The sequence below is a fragment of the Watersipora subatra genome, chromosome 10 (genome assembly GCF_963576615.1).
Source record: "Watersipora subatra chromosome 10, tzWatSuba1.1, whole genome shotgun sequence".
NCBI classification, from domain to species: domain Eukaryota; kingdom Metazoa; phylum Bryozoa; class Gymnolaemata; order Cheilostomatida; family Watersiporidae; genus Watersipora; species Watersipora subatra.
In genome coordinates, this window is record NC_088717.1 from 31,387,832 (window position 1) to 31,405,991 (window position 18,160).

Genomic DNA, 18,160 nt, shown 5'->3' on the forward strand with positions numbered 1-18,160 from the left:
ATGCAATTGCCATTATCTCTTTTCAAATCATTCGGCATTTGTTGTAGATTTGGTTCTACATTCTACAACCACGGTTGTAGATTTTAGGTTTGTCATTATCTATTTTGGGTGACACTTCTGCTATTAGTGGTAGATTATTAGTGGTAGATTATTAGTGGTAGATTATTAGTGGTAGATTATTAGTGGTAGATTATTAGTGGTAGATTATTAGTGGTAGATTATTAGTGGTAGATTATTAGGGGTAGATTATTAGTGGTAGATTATTAGTGGTAGATTATTAGTGGTAGATTATTAGTGGCAGATTATTAGCGGTAGATTATTAGTGGCAGATTATTAGTGGTAGATTATTAGTGGAAGATTATTAGTGGTAGATTATTAGTGGTAGATTATTAATGGTAGATTATTAGTGGTAGATTATTAGTGGTAGATTATTAGTGGTAGATTATTAGTGGTAGATTATTAGTGGTAGATTATTAATGGCAAATCAAAAAGGAACATATTCTCTGTTGTTGTTAATGTTCAATGGATTTCTAATTTCTAACTTTATCACCAATTTACAACTATATATATAGTTTGCTAATCACATTCATAGTTTGAGTTAAGTTTTTGTTCGACCATCTCATTGGTGCTTCAAATAAACATTAGTACAGTACCTTAGTTATATTGGATCTCATTAGTGCTTCAAATAAACATTAGTATGGTACCTTAGGTATATTGGATTAAAAATTGCCTGGATTGAAATGCCTACATATTTTACTTTTATTTCATTATTCGTCGCTACAATATTGACCTTTTTCTAGAGCAGCGGTGAACTGTCTAGCCGTTTGTTTTATGTTTTTTGCAATTATTCCAGACCAGTCATCTACTAGACTAGCCTGTCTTGACAAACTGTTGTTTTTGCGGAGTTGTTCCCCCGTCGAGTGGGCGAGCAACACAACAGCGTGTCACAAGACGTACTGCACCTGATGCATCAGCTGCACTGAAAGGGAGTTGTTCTCTTCCGTCTATGCGGCGTGGCTGCGATGTTATGGCGGTCGCTCCATTGGCAATCATAACGTATTTCGCGCAAAGTTTATGTAGAAAAAAATAAGATTACAACGTTTAACCAAAGACCAGTTTCTGTTGTGAACGTTAGTAGAATTTAAGAATAAAATAAGTTGAAAGTAAAATCCATAAGAACAAATAAAACTGACTGATACAAAAATAGAAATAAAACTGACTGAGCGCACAAATAACGACATGTTTAGTCGCTATTGTTGCCTAAGTTCTCAGGTTCTACTAAAGTTTACCGCAGAGACTGGTCGCTGGTTACACGTTGTTATCTTATTTTTTCTACATAAATTTTTGCACGAAATTCGTTATGATTACTAATGGAGCGACCGACGTAACATCGCGACCAAGCCGCATAAACGGAAGAGAACAACTCCCTATAAGTGCAGCTGATGCATCAGGTGCAGTACGTCTTGTGACACGCTGTTGTGTTGTTCGCCCGCTCGACGGGGGAGCAACTCCGCAAAAAACAACAGTTTGTCAAGACAGGCTACTACTAGACTGGCAGCCACTACTACTACTAGAATACGTGTGGATGACATCATCATTTACATCATTTTACATCATGTTATTATCAAGACTACGACAGATCTAATGCCAAGAAATGCAGCAATGAATCTTTATGTAATTACAATGTTAAACCTGAATACAATTTAAGCAGTGTTAAAATTAATCAATTTACAACGTAAATAAATGTTTGCCTAGCAATGTCGGCATTCATTTCTGGAAACAATGACGATTTCATTATTTTTTCTTATTCGATTCACTCTAAAGCTGACTCCAAGGCTATTGTTTGGTCAGCTAATCAGCAATTGGATCTTGGCATTGCTCGTGGAGGGTGCAAGTCGCTTTAGTTTTCAGAGAATTATACTGGCCCCAAGCCACTTGTTGCTAGGTTCTTGCTGTTGGCCAATAACAATCGCGGAATTATTTACTCAACCAATGAAAAGCTTAGGCAGTTAATGGATACACTGCTCACTTAAAATGTATGCTTGGGCATGAGTGTAAGTTTGAAATCATAGGCAAGTGAAAGGGTTACATTACCATATAAGAAACTGCAGCTGCCAAGGTAAGTATAGATCAATGTATTCAGATCTGCATGAGACAGGTATTTGCTTAACTTGTGCAAAATCTGAGAAACCAAATCTGAAAGTTGTTTTCATACATGTATATCAAATCCATAGCACAAAATAATTAATTTCACATTTTAGTACAAAAAATTCATAATAAGTGTAGTAAGGATGTTAGCTATAAGCGAAGATATAATTTAATGGTTTGTGGCGCTACAGTGATATTTTAATAAAATTGCTTTATTTCGCAGTAGCAAGGGTCTCACCAACTAGTTTTTCTTTATCACTAAAAACTATCTTAGTCATTCAAGTATAACAATTAAAGAAAAATTGAGTTCAATTTAAATATACGTTAACTACAGCATGTTTAAACCAAAGTAATACAATATTAAAAAGGAAACTTTAACGGTATTATTTGAATATTTAGTTTTAAAACTTTTTGGGTGATCATTTGAGTCAACTCAAATGATCCAATATGTTACTAGGGAAATACTGACTATTATCAAATATTAAAGATGTGATTGTGTCAAAAAATTTGATCAAATGAAATTAAGACCAATAAAAGGCTAATACATCAGCTACAATTTGATGTCATTTTCGTCTTTGTAGACTAACCCTGTCCAGAGATAAAAGCGTTTGAATGAGATCATTTCTTAAATGCTCAGATTCGAGTGGGTGCTTTATTCGTGACGTGTATAGTGAGCATATATGAAGAGTCCATGAGCGATAAATATACGATCTCTTCTTTAGCCAATCATCGGCACGAAATGTTTATATAGGTCATAATAAATATTATCGCTCATAAAACGTGTTGTCTGTGATCGTTAGAGATTTTACTAAATTACTAGTTCGCGCATTTTTCGTTATTTAATTTACTGGAGGGGGACGATAGCAGGACAATAGCAGGGACGAAAGCAGGGACGATAGGAGGGACGATAACAGGGAAGATAGCGATAGAAGGGGAGATAGCAGGGACGATAGCAGGGATGATAGCAGGGAAGATAGCAGGGACGATAGCAGGGACGATAGCAATGATGATAGCAGGGACGATAGCAGGGATGATAGCAGGGACAATAGCAGGGAAGATAGCAGGGACGATAGCATTGACGATAGCAGGGAAGATAGCAGGGACGATAGGGAGGAAGATAGCCTCGTTAAAGACTGTCCTTCATACCCAACAGAAGGCACCATCAGAAGGCACAGAGTATGTCAAGTGTCATGACCTGAGCATAGGGTCACCTTATCAATTCAGACCACAGGCACTAAGCTATGGCAGACAGGGAGGCAAATGTAACAAAGGCAGTAAATTGTTGTGTTTACTCTTTCAGGAAGTGTCCATTTATATTGCTTTAATACGCTTGCTGATGGGTCGTTAAAGGTACCTGCCACCAGATGCTATCTCGGTTTCCTTTACACAGTTAATTAACAATCGAGGCTCCAATTATTCTCAGTACGCGTAATGCATCCGATCAACCGTAATATGATTTTAGCATGCTGATGCTATGCACACAATCTAGGATTATATGGAACAGGTTGATTTTACTTTCTCTAGATTTTGATGCTGGACGAACAAAAACCAGTTTTGGAGACGAAAACACTCAACGATGCAAACTCCAAACTGTGACATCGGGCGGTCATAGGGCAGTCATTTGTCCAGCTAGCCGGACTCATAAGATTACGAAGCCAATGCCAACAATTTGCCAATGCATGACAAGACAAAAGCAATTTTGTTGGTTGTAGTTGTTTACAATTTTTCCCAATCTAGGTGCCGCACTACGTTGTTATGGTTACCCAAAATGGCAGATAGTCATAACGGAAGCGCAAGACAGATTTTACAAATACCAAAAAAGTCTTCAGACTCATTTATACATCCCGCGAGAACTTTCGAGCCGATGGTTCTAGAGTCAGACCATAAAACCAATCGACTTGTCGGCACATCTTGTGGAGAGCTTCAGCAAAAAACACTTTCTTCACACAAATAGGAAATTAAAAAAATATCTGTAAAAGGTGAGTTATTCTCAGAAGCTATCTGTTTAAACTTATCCACACAAACTCTACTTTCATGAATAAGCATTTTGAACAAATAATTTTTAGATAATTTAGTTTAGAACACGACTGATTTTAATATAATTATATAGCGTCGAAGCTGTTTCCGATCATGAGAAGATAACAAATTTTTCTGTCCAATCTGTCGATCCAATAAAACCTGAGATTTGGTCAAAATTATACAATATTATTATATAAAACTCAAACCGTAATGCTATTCGCTACTGTTAGTACAATAAAAATTTATGTTGTCAATTAACGTACGTTTTAAGCATGCATCAGCTTCTGCTGTCACCAAGTCCAACACTAAAGCTTGCAAAGCGGAGAGTAAACCTAGTACAAGGTATGCATGCTGATTCAGAATAGTCAGCTATGAAAGACGAAGCTCCCAGCGGCTATAAACCTTTTTTGACTACTCTTAGATGCTTTAGAACCAACACTGAGAGGCAACCTGTATTTTTCCACTAGAGCACAGGCGTTGACAGTGTTCTCATCCCTTGCCTCGCTCAATCCCTTTGAATCGTTTAAATGCTGTTTGTGACGATTTAAAGCAAAGCTATCTTTTCTAATGCTGTCTGTGACTTCATTGAATATTTAATAATAGCCAGTATTTATGATAAAGGCAATGAAGAGTAGATGTCGCTCGAGATAAAGGTATGATACTCCAGTGACACCCTAATAGCCTTTTGTCACTGGCTAGGGTATGAAGAGCAGATGATCAACAATCGCATCTGAACAACAGGCTACTTGCTGTTCAATAAATGTTCACTCGCAGGCCTCGCAACGATTACTCAATCATTAAAATGAGTAAATTGAAATCATACCAAAAGTATCTCTAGAGCGGATCCACAAATTGGTACAATCGGCCATGTGCTAAAAATGCTATATTGTCAACAGTGGCAGGCTGTAAATTTTGGCTGTGTATGTGTATGAGAGGAGTGGTGATAGAGATGAACAGTGTGTAGAGAAGTGGTGATAGAGATGAACAGTGTGTAGAGAGAAGTGGTGATAGAGATGAACAGTATGTAGAGAGAAGTGGTGATAGAGATGAACAGTATGTAGAGAGAAGTGGTGATAGAGATGAACAGTATGTAGAGAGAAGTGGTGATAGAGATGGACAGTATGTAGAGAGAAGTGGTGATAGAGATGAACAGTATGTAGAGAGAAGTGGTGATAGAGATGAACAGTATGTAGAGAGAAGTGGTGATAGAGATGAACAGTATGTAGAGAGAAGTGGTGATAGAGATGAACAGTGTGTAGAGAAAAGTGGTGATAGAGATGAACAGTATGTAGAGAGAAGTGGTGATAGAGATGAACTGTACATTTTGGGAAAGGTTTTCGTGTTTTTCATTATTTGTAGTCTGAATGCCGAGAAAGCATTGCTCTCTGCCATTTTTGCAAATATTACCAGTGGCAAAAGCCTTTTTGGAATTCATGAATTTAAAACTAAACAACACTCCAAACTACATGTATATCAGATCCTTCGAAATGAGTCATACCTTAGGACACTTATGTATTCGCATCATCTAACTTTCGCAATTTCGCGGAGTCATCTTCTAGTGAAAATTTCATAAGCGAAACTAAACTATTATAATGAACGAGCGAAAATACAAAATTAAATAGCTTTGTTCATTGATATCCACAATAAAATCATCATTTTAGAAATGCAGGTAATTTTCGTGTGGTTGGCTTATTGGGCAATTTCTGCTACTCATTATAGCTAATACACCTACTGAGCACCATAGCAAAGCAAATTAAGATAACAAGGTTTTTTGGAAAAGCCAAAGAAAATTTGGCAAATGATGATATTAGTTTAGTCACTGAATTTGTAGCTGATGGGAATGAAAGTCTGGTAGGGAAAGTCATAAAATTGAATAATAATTATTGTAGTGATGAATTTTATTACCAACCATAAACAATAACAACCTTAAGCCTATAGTGCTATAAATACTTGAGATCAATATTGGTACCATATCAGTCACAGCGGCAGGGACCTAGATATCATTGATAGTCCAAGAAACAAATGACTTCAAGCGATCAAGGTGAATCAAATTGCATCGATCTCGCCCACACATTTCTACCTGCGGTCCACAATTACAAACTAGTCCGAAATTGAAAAACTTTTACTTACCAGTGAACTGGACCTGAAGAATCTAATTGTGTTTGTTCCACTGTATTTATTTTCACATCACTATATTTTCGCACTCATCAAAGCCGCGAAATTAAGTTGCAGCGAATCAAGTTGCAGTGTTACTCTGTATGCTACTCACGAAACTAAATACTAGCGAAATATAAGTGTCCTAGGGTACTATGATTACCTATCATAAATTATTTCTTATCTGCTGTTGAAATTAAGAATACCGAGTAAGGAAATGGCTTAATCACCACCAGAGTAGAATATGTTAGGATAGCTGCTGGAAATAGCCCTTCAATTGGAATGATGGCCAAGTGACTTATTGGTAACCTAATCACATGACTGAATAGACACGTAATGACTGATAGACCATTAATTTTACAATCGAATATGCCTGCAAGTATTTCAAGTCTGTGACACTCATAGCATCATTTAATTATCAGTGCTTCGTGAACATGCCAGCTTGACATAATACTATATGTTTAGGGGAAAAGTCGATTACATCAGTAAGATGAGGCGTTTAACTGACTGTTTGAAAGTATTTGCGCTTAATTATTGTGTTATTATGTTGCCTTCAGGCAGATATTAACTCCCCAGACACTGAGCTTATGAGTAACGCAATTAAAATGCTTGCAGCTTTCAACTAGACTAGGGTATCAGCTTGTAAGGGTTGGCTGATCAACTTTACTGCTCCAGAGGTGCTTGCTTTTCTCTCATACAAGGCAATCCATGACATGGTCGCCCTTGAACTTCCATGATCTTACGACGACTGCACCTTCATTACGCACCTCCACTACACACCTCCACTACACACCTCCACTACACACCTCCACCGCACACCTCTACCACACCTCCACTACACACCTCCACTACACACCTCCACTACATGCCTCCACTACACGCCTTCCCTACACACCTCCACTACACACCTCCACTACACACCTACACTACACACCTCCACTGAAACACCTTCACTACACACGTTCCCTACACACCTCCACTACACACCTCCACTACACACCTCCACTACACACCTCCACCGCACACCTCCACTACACACCTCCACTACACACCTCCACTGAAACACCTTCACTACACACGTTCCCTACACACCTCCACTACACACCTCCACTACACACCTCCACTACACACCTCCACTACACACCTCCACCGCACACCTCCACTACACACCTCCACTACACACCTCCACTACACACCTCCACTACACACCTCCACTACACACCTCCACCGCACACCTTCACTACACACCTCCACTACACGCCTTCCCTACACACCTCCACTACACACCTCCACTGAAACACCTTCACTACACACGTTCCCTACACACCTCCACTACACACCTCCACTACACACGTTCCCTACACACCTCCACTACACACCTCCACTACACACCTCCACTACACACCTCCACCGCACACCTCCACTACACACCTCCACTACACACCTCCACTGAAACACCTTCACTACACACGTTCCCTACACACCTCCACTACACACCTCCACTACACACCTCCACTACACACCTCCACTACACACCTCCACCGCACACCTCCACTACACACCTCCACTACACACCTCCACTACACACCTCCACTACACACCTCCACTACACACCTCCACCGCACACCTTCACTACACACCTCCACTACACGCCTTCCCTACACACCTCCACTACACACCTCCACTACACACCTCCACTGAAACACCTTCACTACACACGTTCCCTACACACCTCCACTACACACCTCCACTACACACCTCCACTACACACCTCCACTACACACCTCCGCTGAAACACCTTCACTACACACCTTCCTTACACACCTCCACTACACACCTCCACTACACACTTCCACTACACACCTTCCCTACACACCTCCACTACACACCTCCACTACACACCTCCACTACACACCTCCACCGCACACCTCCACTACACACCTCCACTACACACCTCCACTACACACCTCCACTACACGCCTTCCCTACACACCTCCACTACACACCTCCACTACACACCTCCACTACACACCTCCACTGAAACACCTTCACTACACACCTCCACTACACGCCTTCCCTACACACCTCCACTACACACCTCCACTACACACCTCCACTACACACCTCCACTGAAACACCTTCACTACACACCTTCCCTACACACCTCCACTACACACCTCCACTGAAACACCTTCACTACACACGTTCCCTACACACATTCACTACACACCTCCACTACACACCTCCACCGCACACCTCCACTACACACCTCCACTACACACCTCCACTACACACCTCCACTGAAACACCTTCACTACACACCTCCACTACACACCTTTTAGATGAACCTACCATTCTAATGACATATTCAATAGTATTTAAAGACAGGGATGCTGTAATCCGGGGTTTAGTATACTTGTAATGCAGGCGGATAAAATAAAAAAGGCTAGATCGTGTCAACAGTAGTGAGACGCATATATTATATATTAGCGGTTGAAAAGTAGCACAAGCTCTAAATATTTCTTTAAACTTTAAGGAAATATTCAAAGATCGCTGTAAGAATCATAGGCAATCATAAGTGAATCACAGGTGAGTTGAGACGAGTTGAGCTCACACGGGCGTTTTACTGATAAGACTTCAGTAGAAGAATCAGCTTATAAAATATATTAGAGATTTTCTTGGCCATGCAAATAGATTGAGATTATGTTGGTAAGTTCTAACATACAAGTTTTGAACGAAAATGAGAGACAAATGTGGCCATATTCTAGAGTGAGCTAAAGTTGCTTCCACGACAGAGCAAATAATTAGTTTCTTAGAATTGGTAATAGCAAATAAAAAAATGAAAATATTTATGTGACTATTTGATAGTCTCGTAAATCTCTTCATCGTTTCATCTGTTCACAAACAGAACCCACAATTGTTGTTAATATAGAAATTAGAATTGAGGCTTATGGTCTCATACTGTTGAGCTTGGTGAATGATTATGGTCTGCGTTAGAAAATGGCATCTACAACCATAGAACAGAACTCACAGATTTAGTAGTGTTATCTTCTTATGTCATCAACTAGTTGACTCGTTCTCTATCTATTTGTCTAACTGGTACAAAGATCTCCCTAGTCATTACATCGATTGACTGGCGCAGCAGACTACTGGTTGCTGCCCCAGCTCATCTTGTTGTACATTCTATTCTGTTTGTCCCACAGAGAAAGAGTTCAAAAGGGAGCAAAGGCTGACAGCATTGAGGACGAAAGGCATAGAGAACGAAAGGCACAGAGGCACAAAGGTATAGAAGACTCGAGGCAACCAAGGGGATCCGCAGCGATATCTAACATTGGAATTAACTATAACACAGGCCAGCAAAGTTACAACGCTGGTGAGGCTGCAAGGGGCTACGATTTCTATTTGAATCAATTACCGGCAGAGTGGGAGAGACAAAAAGCCTGAGGATGGCTACAAATAGACAAGCTATTATATGGAAACATATCCAACTTTTTATACTTGCAACTAGCTTCGCTGCTGCAACTGGACAGGAGCTGTGTGAAGGTGAGTCAGTTATCATGGCAGCCTGTGAGTAAGATGACGCATCGGTTTATTATCTCTATGGCTACATTTATTGCATCTTGTTGATTTGTATAGCTGCATCTACAGAGTAACTACCAGCTGATTAAAAATATGGACTATCACTAATAGATAACATAGCAACTGAGGGTTTTAATAACGATTCATGAGCGATTTTGACTACATATTACCTTTTAACAATGTTTTACAATAGCAAAGTCTGGCACAAAAAATTTTAACATTTAGAAAACGTCAACAGAAAACAAAAACAACCCTATATAGTCGTATTAAACCATTTCAGTTTTGGAGCTAGAATATCTAAATATTGGCCATGTTGAAATCTTTGTTTAGAAGCGAAAGAAGCATAGATGTGTTTTTAATGTATGACTTTCAAGAGGAAACAAAAAGTGATTTGTACAATTTATAAGACGCACTCAAGGACCAACGATGACGTTGTCTAGTACCTGTATCATGGTTTTCACCTTGTTCTGTATTTGAACTAACTGGAAAGTAGTTCATCATTTTGAAGTGCGTACATAAGCAAAAGTAGATATGCTAGTTGCTATCATTCTTTAGGTATAAATATGCCGGTACTGCGAGAAGAACATAGTCTGTATGGAACTCAGGGATAATGTCAAACAAACAGGCCATCTATTAATATTACCACTTTACTATAGTAAATGGCCTCACATAGATTCTATTGCACCAACTCAGACCCGTCATCTTAAAAATACACGCTCATGCCAATAATAAAAACAATGCGAATGGTTGTCTTGCATTTTATCAAGAAATCTCCTAGGCAGGCGTTTATTAAATAGCCACAAATAGAATGCATTCTAGTTCTCAAAGTTTAGTCGTTTTAGACCAACCCCTAACTCCCTTATACTTTTGAAACAGACTTTTGATTAGACTCTTGGTGAAGGGCTATCACTTGCAAGTATATTCACAGAATGCACATGCGATACAACGTTGAATGGTGTAAAGAAACTCGCTTGTCAGCCTGTAACGAAAGCTCTAGAAGAGCTTATCTCACAGATCCCTGACGAATATGGAGAACTGGAGATGAGACGTGGGAATTTTCCGACTCTAACAAATTACTCCTTTGTTTCCCTCAATAACTTGAAGGTGAGGGAACAACAGCTTTGATTAGTATTTCGAATGACTAATGGGTGGCTTCCTATTTGGTCTGGCAATCTCTATCTGATATCTCTGAACGCAGGGAAGTCTTTCAGATCGTAACAACTTAGATCCAGGCATGATGTCCACTATTTAATTAATAACATATTATATAACATATAGTATATAACATATATTTAACTAACTGAGAGAGCTAGGCTTCTTGATCTTTTAACCACCTTTTTGACATGATTTCAGCGCCACATAAAAATGATCAAACAAAAAGGATTTTACTTGATTCAGAGAGCAATTACGATGAAGTTGTTATGAATTATTGGCAATACAAACACGATATCTAACTATTAGTAATAATTCCAACTAGAAATTAAAAAATTTGTTCTCTTTAAAACAGCAATGTTGGCTGTTGCAAGCTTAAAAAAAATGATGGATACTCAAATGAGGGACTCAAACCGACTTAAGGTAAAACTTGTTTTTGTTTGACATTTCCTCAATGAAGCTCAACAGTCAGCAGAAAATTTTTATAAGGTTGGGATTTATAAAACCTTAAAAATTATTAAAGCATTTTGAGTTGGTCAAGCTTACAAATGTTGGCTGTATATCTTCTATATATATATATATTTCTCAATTTTAGTGTGTCATTCCAGCTATAGCTATTAAAAAACTTGAAATAAAGATTCCATATCACAGAAGGTTTGATCTCAGACCCTCAGGTTCACCCGTCCAACTACCTTACTAACTCAGCCACACAAACTTAATCCATATCTAAGGGGGGTCCTACCACACAAAGTTGTCGTCAGAATAGTCACTTTTAAAATCACTGCCGTCACTCTTGAAATTACTGCCGTCACCTTTTTTAAGTTGGTAACCGAAACAACCTCTCTCTTCACATTCGTTATTTTAATACAAATATCCATTCTGGTGGCACTGGGTTGCGTTAAAAACCTGGAACTTGCTCAGCTTTAACTTCTGCTAATCAAAAGCATGGCTCAACCAGCGACCTTCACAAACTTATTAGTGATGTTTGGGAGCGTTGCTGATTACCCCACGAAGAGTGACAGCCGTCTTAGGTTTTTATGGCTACATTTCTTGTACTGAAAATAGACCGAGATTGTCTTTAATAATCACTCTCAGTCACAGACTTGGAAACTGGATTTGCTGTCAGTGTCCTAGCATTTCATTTCTGTTTACTTTAATTACCTGACAGTCTATAAATGCTAGGTCAGATGCTTCAAACCAAAACTAGTGAAGTTTCATTTGATCGTGTTGATTTATGGACAAATAATAATCGTAAAGGTACGGCCACACGTAACTAATTTTTTGTTGGTTCTGACCGAAATCACGAAATGAACGAAACACATAGAATTATTCTGTGCTGCTAGGATCGTGCTAGCGAGCACGATTCTAGCAGCTTTTGCAATTATTATAGTCCAAGACACGGATAATGACACACAATAAAAGTATGAGTGCAATTCAACATAGTACACACGATGCAACTGCTTAGATTGCGCTATAATTGTATGTATTTATCTTTTGAACACTATGGCTACAAATTGTTTATTTTTTAATAATAAAAATTTTCTTTGTTGCAGCAAAAGTTTTGTTGTAGAAAATGATGCCATCTTTAGCGCAATCAAGTCGGTTGCGTCGTGTTTACTATCGTATATCTATATATATATCCATATTTTATCTATATATATCTATTATATCTATATATATCTATATTTTTCTTGCGTGTCGCATTATGTTCTTGGACTACATAAATTTTAAAATTTGCTAGATTCGTGCTCACTAACCAACAATAGCCCAACATAAACAATTACATCGTGTGTACTGTGATGAATTGCCTTTGTATTTTATTGTGTGACGCAATACGTGGCTTAGACTATACTAATTGCTAAAGCTGCTAGAATCTTGCTCGCTAAGAATTTGTTTAGTCTGTTTAGAATAGCGTTTCGTCGACGATTTCGGTGGGCATGCACAGCTCAAATAATTCTGTGATTTTTGACCGAATAATTCTGTGTTTTCGGCCAGAACTCAGCACCAACGAAAAATTCGTTACTTGTAGCCGTACCTTTAGTAATCCTACTTACACAATCATCGTCACCTCATCACCTACATTGATAAATGGTCGTCTCGTCTGTCACTTTTCAATTATCCCCGTCGTTGGGTCGTCAGAATCGTCAAAAAAACATGGGAGGACCCTATCTAGGTGATATATATGTCGCTATATGGGAGCAAATACACAATGGCTTTTCATTACTACACAGGGTGATGGGGTAATGTCACGAGAAGCTGGTAGCTCGTATTAGTAAGCTTACTCAAATTACCCATTGGCAATGTGTAATAATAATCCGATAGCAAGTGACAGGCAACTCTCATTGTTTATAAGCTGATTTTTAACACCCGGGCAACGAAGGGTAGCACAGCTAGTATAAACAAATAACAAAGAGTTGGAAAGTTACTAAGGTGCCTATAAAATATCATAACTAAAAAATTATTAATAGTAATTAAATGCCATGATTCAAGATCAATATCAGTGCACGTTACCAAAATTTAATTATCGAACTAAAGTAATAATAGCTATGATATATATACACACACACTAGCTGTGCTACCCGGCGTTGCCTTGGTAATAAAAAAGTATTTGGACAGAAAATTCATTTGTATTTAACATATAACAACATTTGCAATTCTAACTTTCAAACTACATATCATAAAAAAGTGCTTTGTGTAATTGAAATAAATTAAAAGAGAAAGTAAAAACAACTGTAAAGGTTTTCAAACATAATCAAACAACTTTCAAACTTCATGTCATGAGGAAAATGTTTCGAGCAGATTAAATAAATTGAAAAAAATAAAACGACTTTAAAAATGTTTAGATGTAAATGTGAAATAATTAGTAAGTAATAGCTAAATTAAGTCGGTTTTGCTATGATTACAATAAAAGATGATTCGGTCATGATACAATTAATACAAACTGAGAAAACAAAATAAAAATCTTTGAATATGTAGAATTAATAATAACAATTCTTGCATAGAAGTGCGTGTATATAAAGGGTTAATGTTCGAGCAGAAACTATCCATCCAAACTTTGAATACATCAGTTCGGAGACAATATAACTGACTTCGTGAGAAGAATTGGCCTTGACCCCAGATATATTAATCGAACCTTACGAAAAATATTGTAAATCAGTGTGCACTATAGATGGAATGACAGACAGATATATCCACACACATACTTTGAGAAATATATATATATAGATGTACCATATATAACCATGAACTAATATAAATGTGGAAGTATTGTGATAAATAGAACATACATGTATGTTCTCTACAGATGAGCGCAGTCGTTGCACTAATGAGGCGAGCGAGCACGGTTTTAGATGAATATGAGCAGCACTCTTAGGCAGTGGGTGGGGGTTGAGTGGGTGGGGGTTGAGTGGGTGGGGGTTGAGTGGATGGGGGTTGAGTGGGTGGGGGTTGAGTGGGTGGGGGTTGAGTGGATGGGGGTTGAGTGGGTGGGGTTTGAGTGGGTGGGGGTTGAGTGGGTGGGGGTTGAGTGGGTGGGGGTTGAGTGGGTGGGGGTTGAGTGGGTGAGGTTTGAGTGGGTGGGGGTTGAGTGGGTGGGGGTTGGGTGGGGGTTGAGTGGGTGGGGGTTGAGTGGGTGGGGGTTGAATGGGTGGAGGTTGAATGGGTGGGGGTTGAGTGGGTGGGGGGTTGAGTGGAGTTTGAGTGGGGTTTGGGTGGGTGGGGGGTTGAGAGAGTGGGAGTTGAGTGGGTGGGGGTTGAGTGGGTGGAGGTTGAGTGGGTGTTGGTGATTCATGAACCATCGGTGATCCATGGGATGATCAACTAGGAAGGCCAACTGCAACCTTTCCATGAATCACACTATAGTTGGAAAACATGCGAAAAATGTTTGGTTCTTGACATTTTTATATTCCAATCTACATTAAAAAGTTTGTACAAAATATTGAATGTTTGTTTTGTAATTATAGTATGTTTTAGTTTTTATCATGAGCGGCCTAATATGATTTTATAGTGACTTCTAAGATTGATGTACTTTCTTTTATCTTTTTCTCTTCTTTAAAACATACACATTAACATTCAGCAGACAATCGGAAGACAGTCGGCAAACAATCGGCACAAGAAAGCAGCAGGCATTAAAATTGAGCAGTGTTAACAAATATAAATTGTGGTCATTTAATACTTCATCTGCCAACAAGCCAATACCCAAAATCGCAGTTTTTAGATGCGGTGAGTCGGCATGCTTCATGCACATGCTAACATCTTCTGGTTTTTTTTGTAGAGACTTGTAATAGACAACTGCAATGTGAAGACTATCGAAGTTGGGGCATTCGCTAGTCTTAAAAACTTAGAAGAACTTGAGTTAAAGGCAAACGACTTCTTTACTCTACCTGAATCTGTGTTTGAAGACTTAGCCAGGTAGAAAATAAAGTTAGATGTTACTACCTGCTACTAATAGACTTTTACTTATAATGCATTACCTTGCTTTCCTCTCTACTGTAGCATTAGGCTAGATGGACAACTGCACATTGCGCAATCAAAATTGAAGCCTTCACGTGTATTGGGCAGCGGGCCTATTGCACTGTCTTATCAAAGTACTGTACAAATTCAATCAGGCCATTAGCTCTTTTTCAACATCTTGTACCCTTGTGGTTAGCAAATGACTACCTTACCCCTGTCAATAGCAATTACCATCTTGCCTAGCCATTCGCAATTGACAAACTTACCTTGTCATTAGCAATTGACAATCTGACCTTTGTGATTAGCAATTGACAATCTGACCCTTGTCATTAGCAATTGACAATCTGATTCTTGTGATTAGCAATTGACAATCTGACCCTTGTGATTAGCAATTGACAATCTGAACCTTGTGATTAGCAATTGACAATCTGAACCTTGTGATTAGCAATTGACAATCTGACCCTTGTGATTACCAATTGACAATCCGACCCTTGTGATTAGCAATTGACAATCTGACTCTTGTGATTAGCAATTGCCGATCTGACCCTTGTGATTAGCAATTGAAAATCTAACCCTTGTCATAAGCAATTGACAATCTGACCCTTGTGATTAGCAATTGACAATCTGACCCTTGTGATTACCAATTGACAATCTGACCTTTGTGATTAGCAATTGACAATCTGACCTTTGTGATTAGCAATTGACAATCTGACCCTTGTGATTAGCAATTGACAATCTGACTCTTGTGATTAGCAATTGACCATCAGTCCCTCGTGATTAGCAAGTGACTACCCTGAATTAGTAGTAGCTAAGTGTCATGCGTTTGACAGGTTGAAAAAGCTAACGCTTGCGGACAACCTTCTCACACATCTCACGACGGACATATTCGTTGGACTCACAAATTTGGAAATTTTGGATGTAGAGAGAAACTTTCTTGAAGACATTTCTTATGACTCGTTTAGCTCACTGACGAGCCTCAAACAACTAATGTAAGTGCTAGTCATCCTATCTCACCATCGGCAAGAGCTAAATTATGTTCATATTGGCTTCTTTTCTACGCATTTCAACTTAACGGGTGGCCAGAACAGCTAAACGCATAATAATTGTGCACATCCCCTTCCGCAACAACATTGTATATTGTGCACCCTTCTATATCTTGTGCTCAACAATCTCTACCTCCTTACAGGTTAAATAAAAATATGATCTCTAGCCTGCCATCAACGATCTTTGAATTTAACCAACAGTTAGAAGAGGTGCACCTTAACAAGAACAAACTTCAAGAGTTACATCCAATGACATTCAGTAAGACCAGCAAATACATCTCATATAGTCTCATTGTAAAAGGCCTCAACATCGCCACATATTACATTACGTGCATGGCGACGCTAACTGACTTCGACTAACGATAAGGTGTTTACACTGAGATGATAACTCCATAATCTTGAAAACAGGTCATTGATCTATTTCCAAAACTATGGAGTTATCAAAATCATTTAGTTATGGAAGTTGATTTACAATGTTCACACCGAGACAATAAATCACTTCTACTGCAGAGAGCAGTTGATGAAGTAAAATATTAGAAGTTGTGCTTTAAAATTTGAATTTTGTCTGTTGCAAAATTATGGTTATGAGAGTTGATGTGATGAATTTAAAGATATCGCCATTTAGGTGTTGCTCATATGTTATTATTGAACCTTTGTTTATAGATACTACACCGCTTCTGCAAAAAGTCTACCTGGAAGAGAACAAGATTACCACTCTTTCTGAACAATTGTTTGTTGGCAATAATGAGATTACAGTGGTTAGCCTTACAGGCAATCTATTCACATGCAACTGCGAGATGGCTGGTTTCCGACTTTGGATGGAGCTGGTAAGTCAACTAGCAAACAAAGCTTGACACTTTTTGTTCTATGGGCGGAAAGATTACTCACGGTAACTATTTATCTCCAGTATTTAGCTTCCTTTCTTACATTTTAAGATGGCAATATGAACTGAGTTATTGCTACATCAGTAGAGCTACATCAATGTTCATGTGAGCCATCATTAGACAAGCCAGACAGGTACTTGCAACTGCATTAGAAGGAAGCTTCTCTGATACCTAATAAGTTTCAAAGAGGAATAATATTTCACAAATTAATAATTTAATTAATACTACAGGATGAAACACTGAAGACTGCTGAAGTAAATGGGAAATGTGGCTCACCAGACAGTCTAAAAGGCACAGATCTGCTGGATGTACCGCATGCAGATCTTGTCTGCACTACTACAACAACTACGACCACAACCGCTCCAACTAGTACAACAACTGAGACATTGCATACATCATTCCTCAACATAACGAGTCATAGCCATGATGGAAGCAAGGTGGGGTGTCCCACTTGTCTAATTCATTTAGAGTTATCTTACGCTAAAATAAATTTTGACTTGATATGCTCAGTAGACGCGCTATTTCACTATCGTGTGTAGAATACTATCTAATTTCTATACATCTAATCTGATGCTTAGTGGATGCATGTCGACTGTGTTTATTTGAGAAGTCACCAGTGTTCTAGAACAGCACATGATGTCTTAGAGCAAAAGAATACGGATTGAGTTTAACACAGTTGCATGTCTAAAAGCTAAAACAATTGACTAGTTTACGTGGCTGTTGAAATGC

The 18,160-nt window shown here is 38.7% G+C and overlaps 2 protein-coding genes across 2 annotated transcripts in view; one reads left to right on the plus strand and one right to left on the minus strand.

The window, feature by feature from the left end:
• LOC137405873 (uncharacterized) overlaps window positions 1-18,160 on the minus strand; it is an 88,406-nt gene that overhangs the window by 16,801 nt on the left and 53,445 nt on the right. The window lies entirely within an intron of this gene.
• Window positions 2,072-18,096, plus strand: LOC137406116 (carboxypeptidase N subunit 2-like). Its single transcript, XM_068092648.1, has 9 exons — window positions 2,072-2,119; window positions 9,525-9,864; window positions 10,829-11,004; window positions 15,326-15,462; window positions 16,335-16,493; window positions 16,691-16,806; window positions 17,211-17,374; window positions 17,662-17,868; window positions 18,010-18,096. The coding sequence occupies exons 2-9, from the start codon at window positions 9,768-9,770 to the stop codon at window positions 18,094-18,096; spliced, it is 1,143 nt and encodes a 380-aa protein (XP_067948749.1). The 5' UTR covers window positions 2,072-2,119; window positions 9,525-9,767.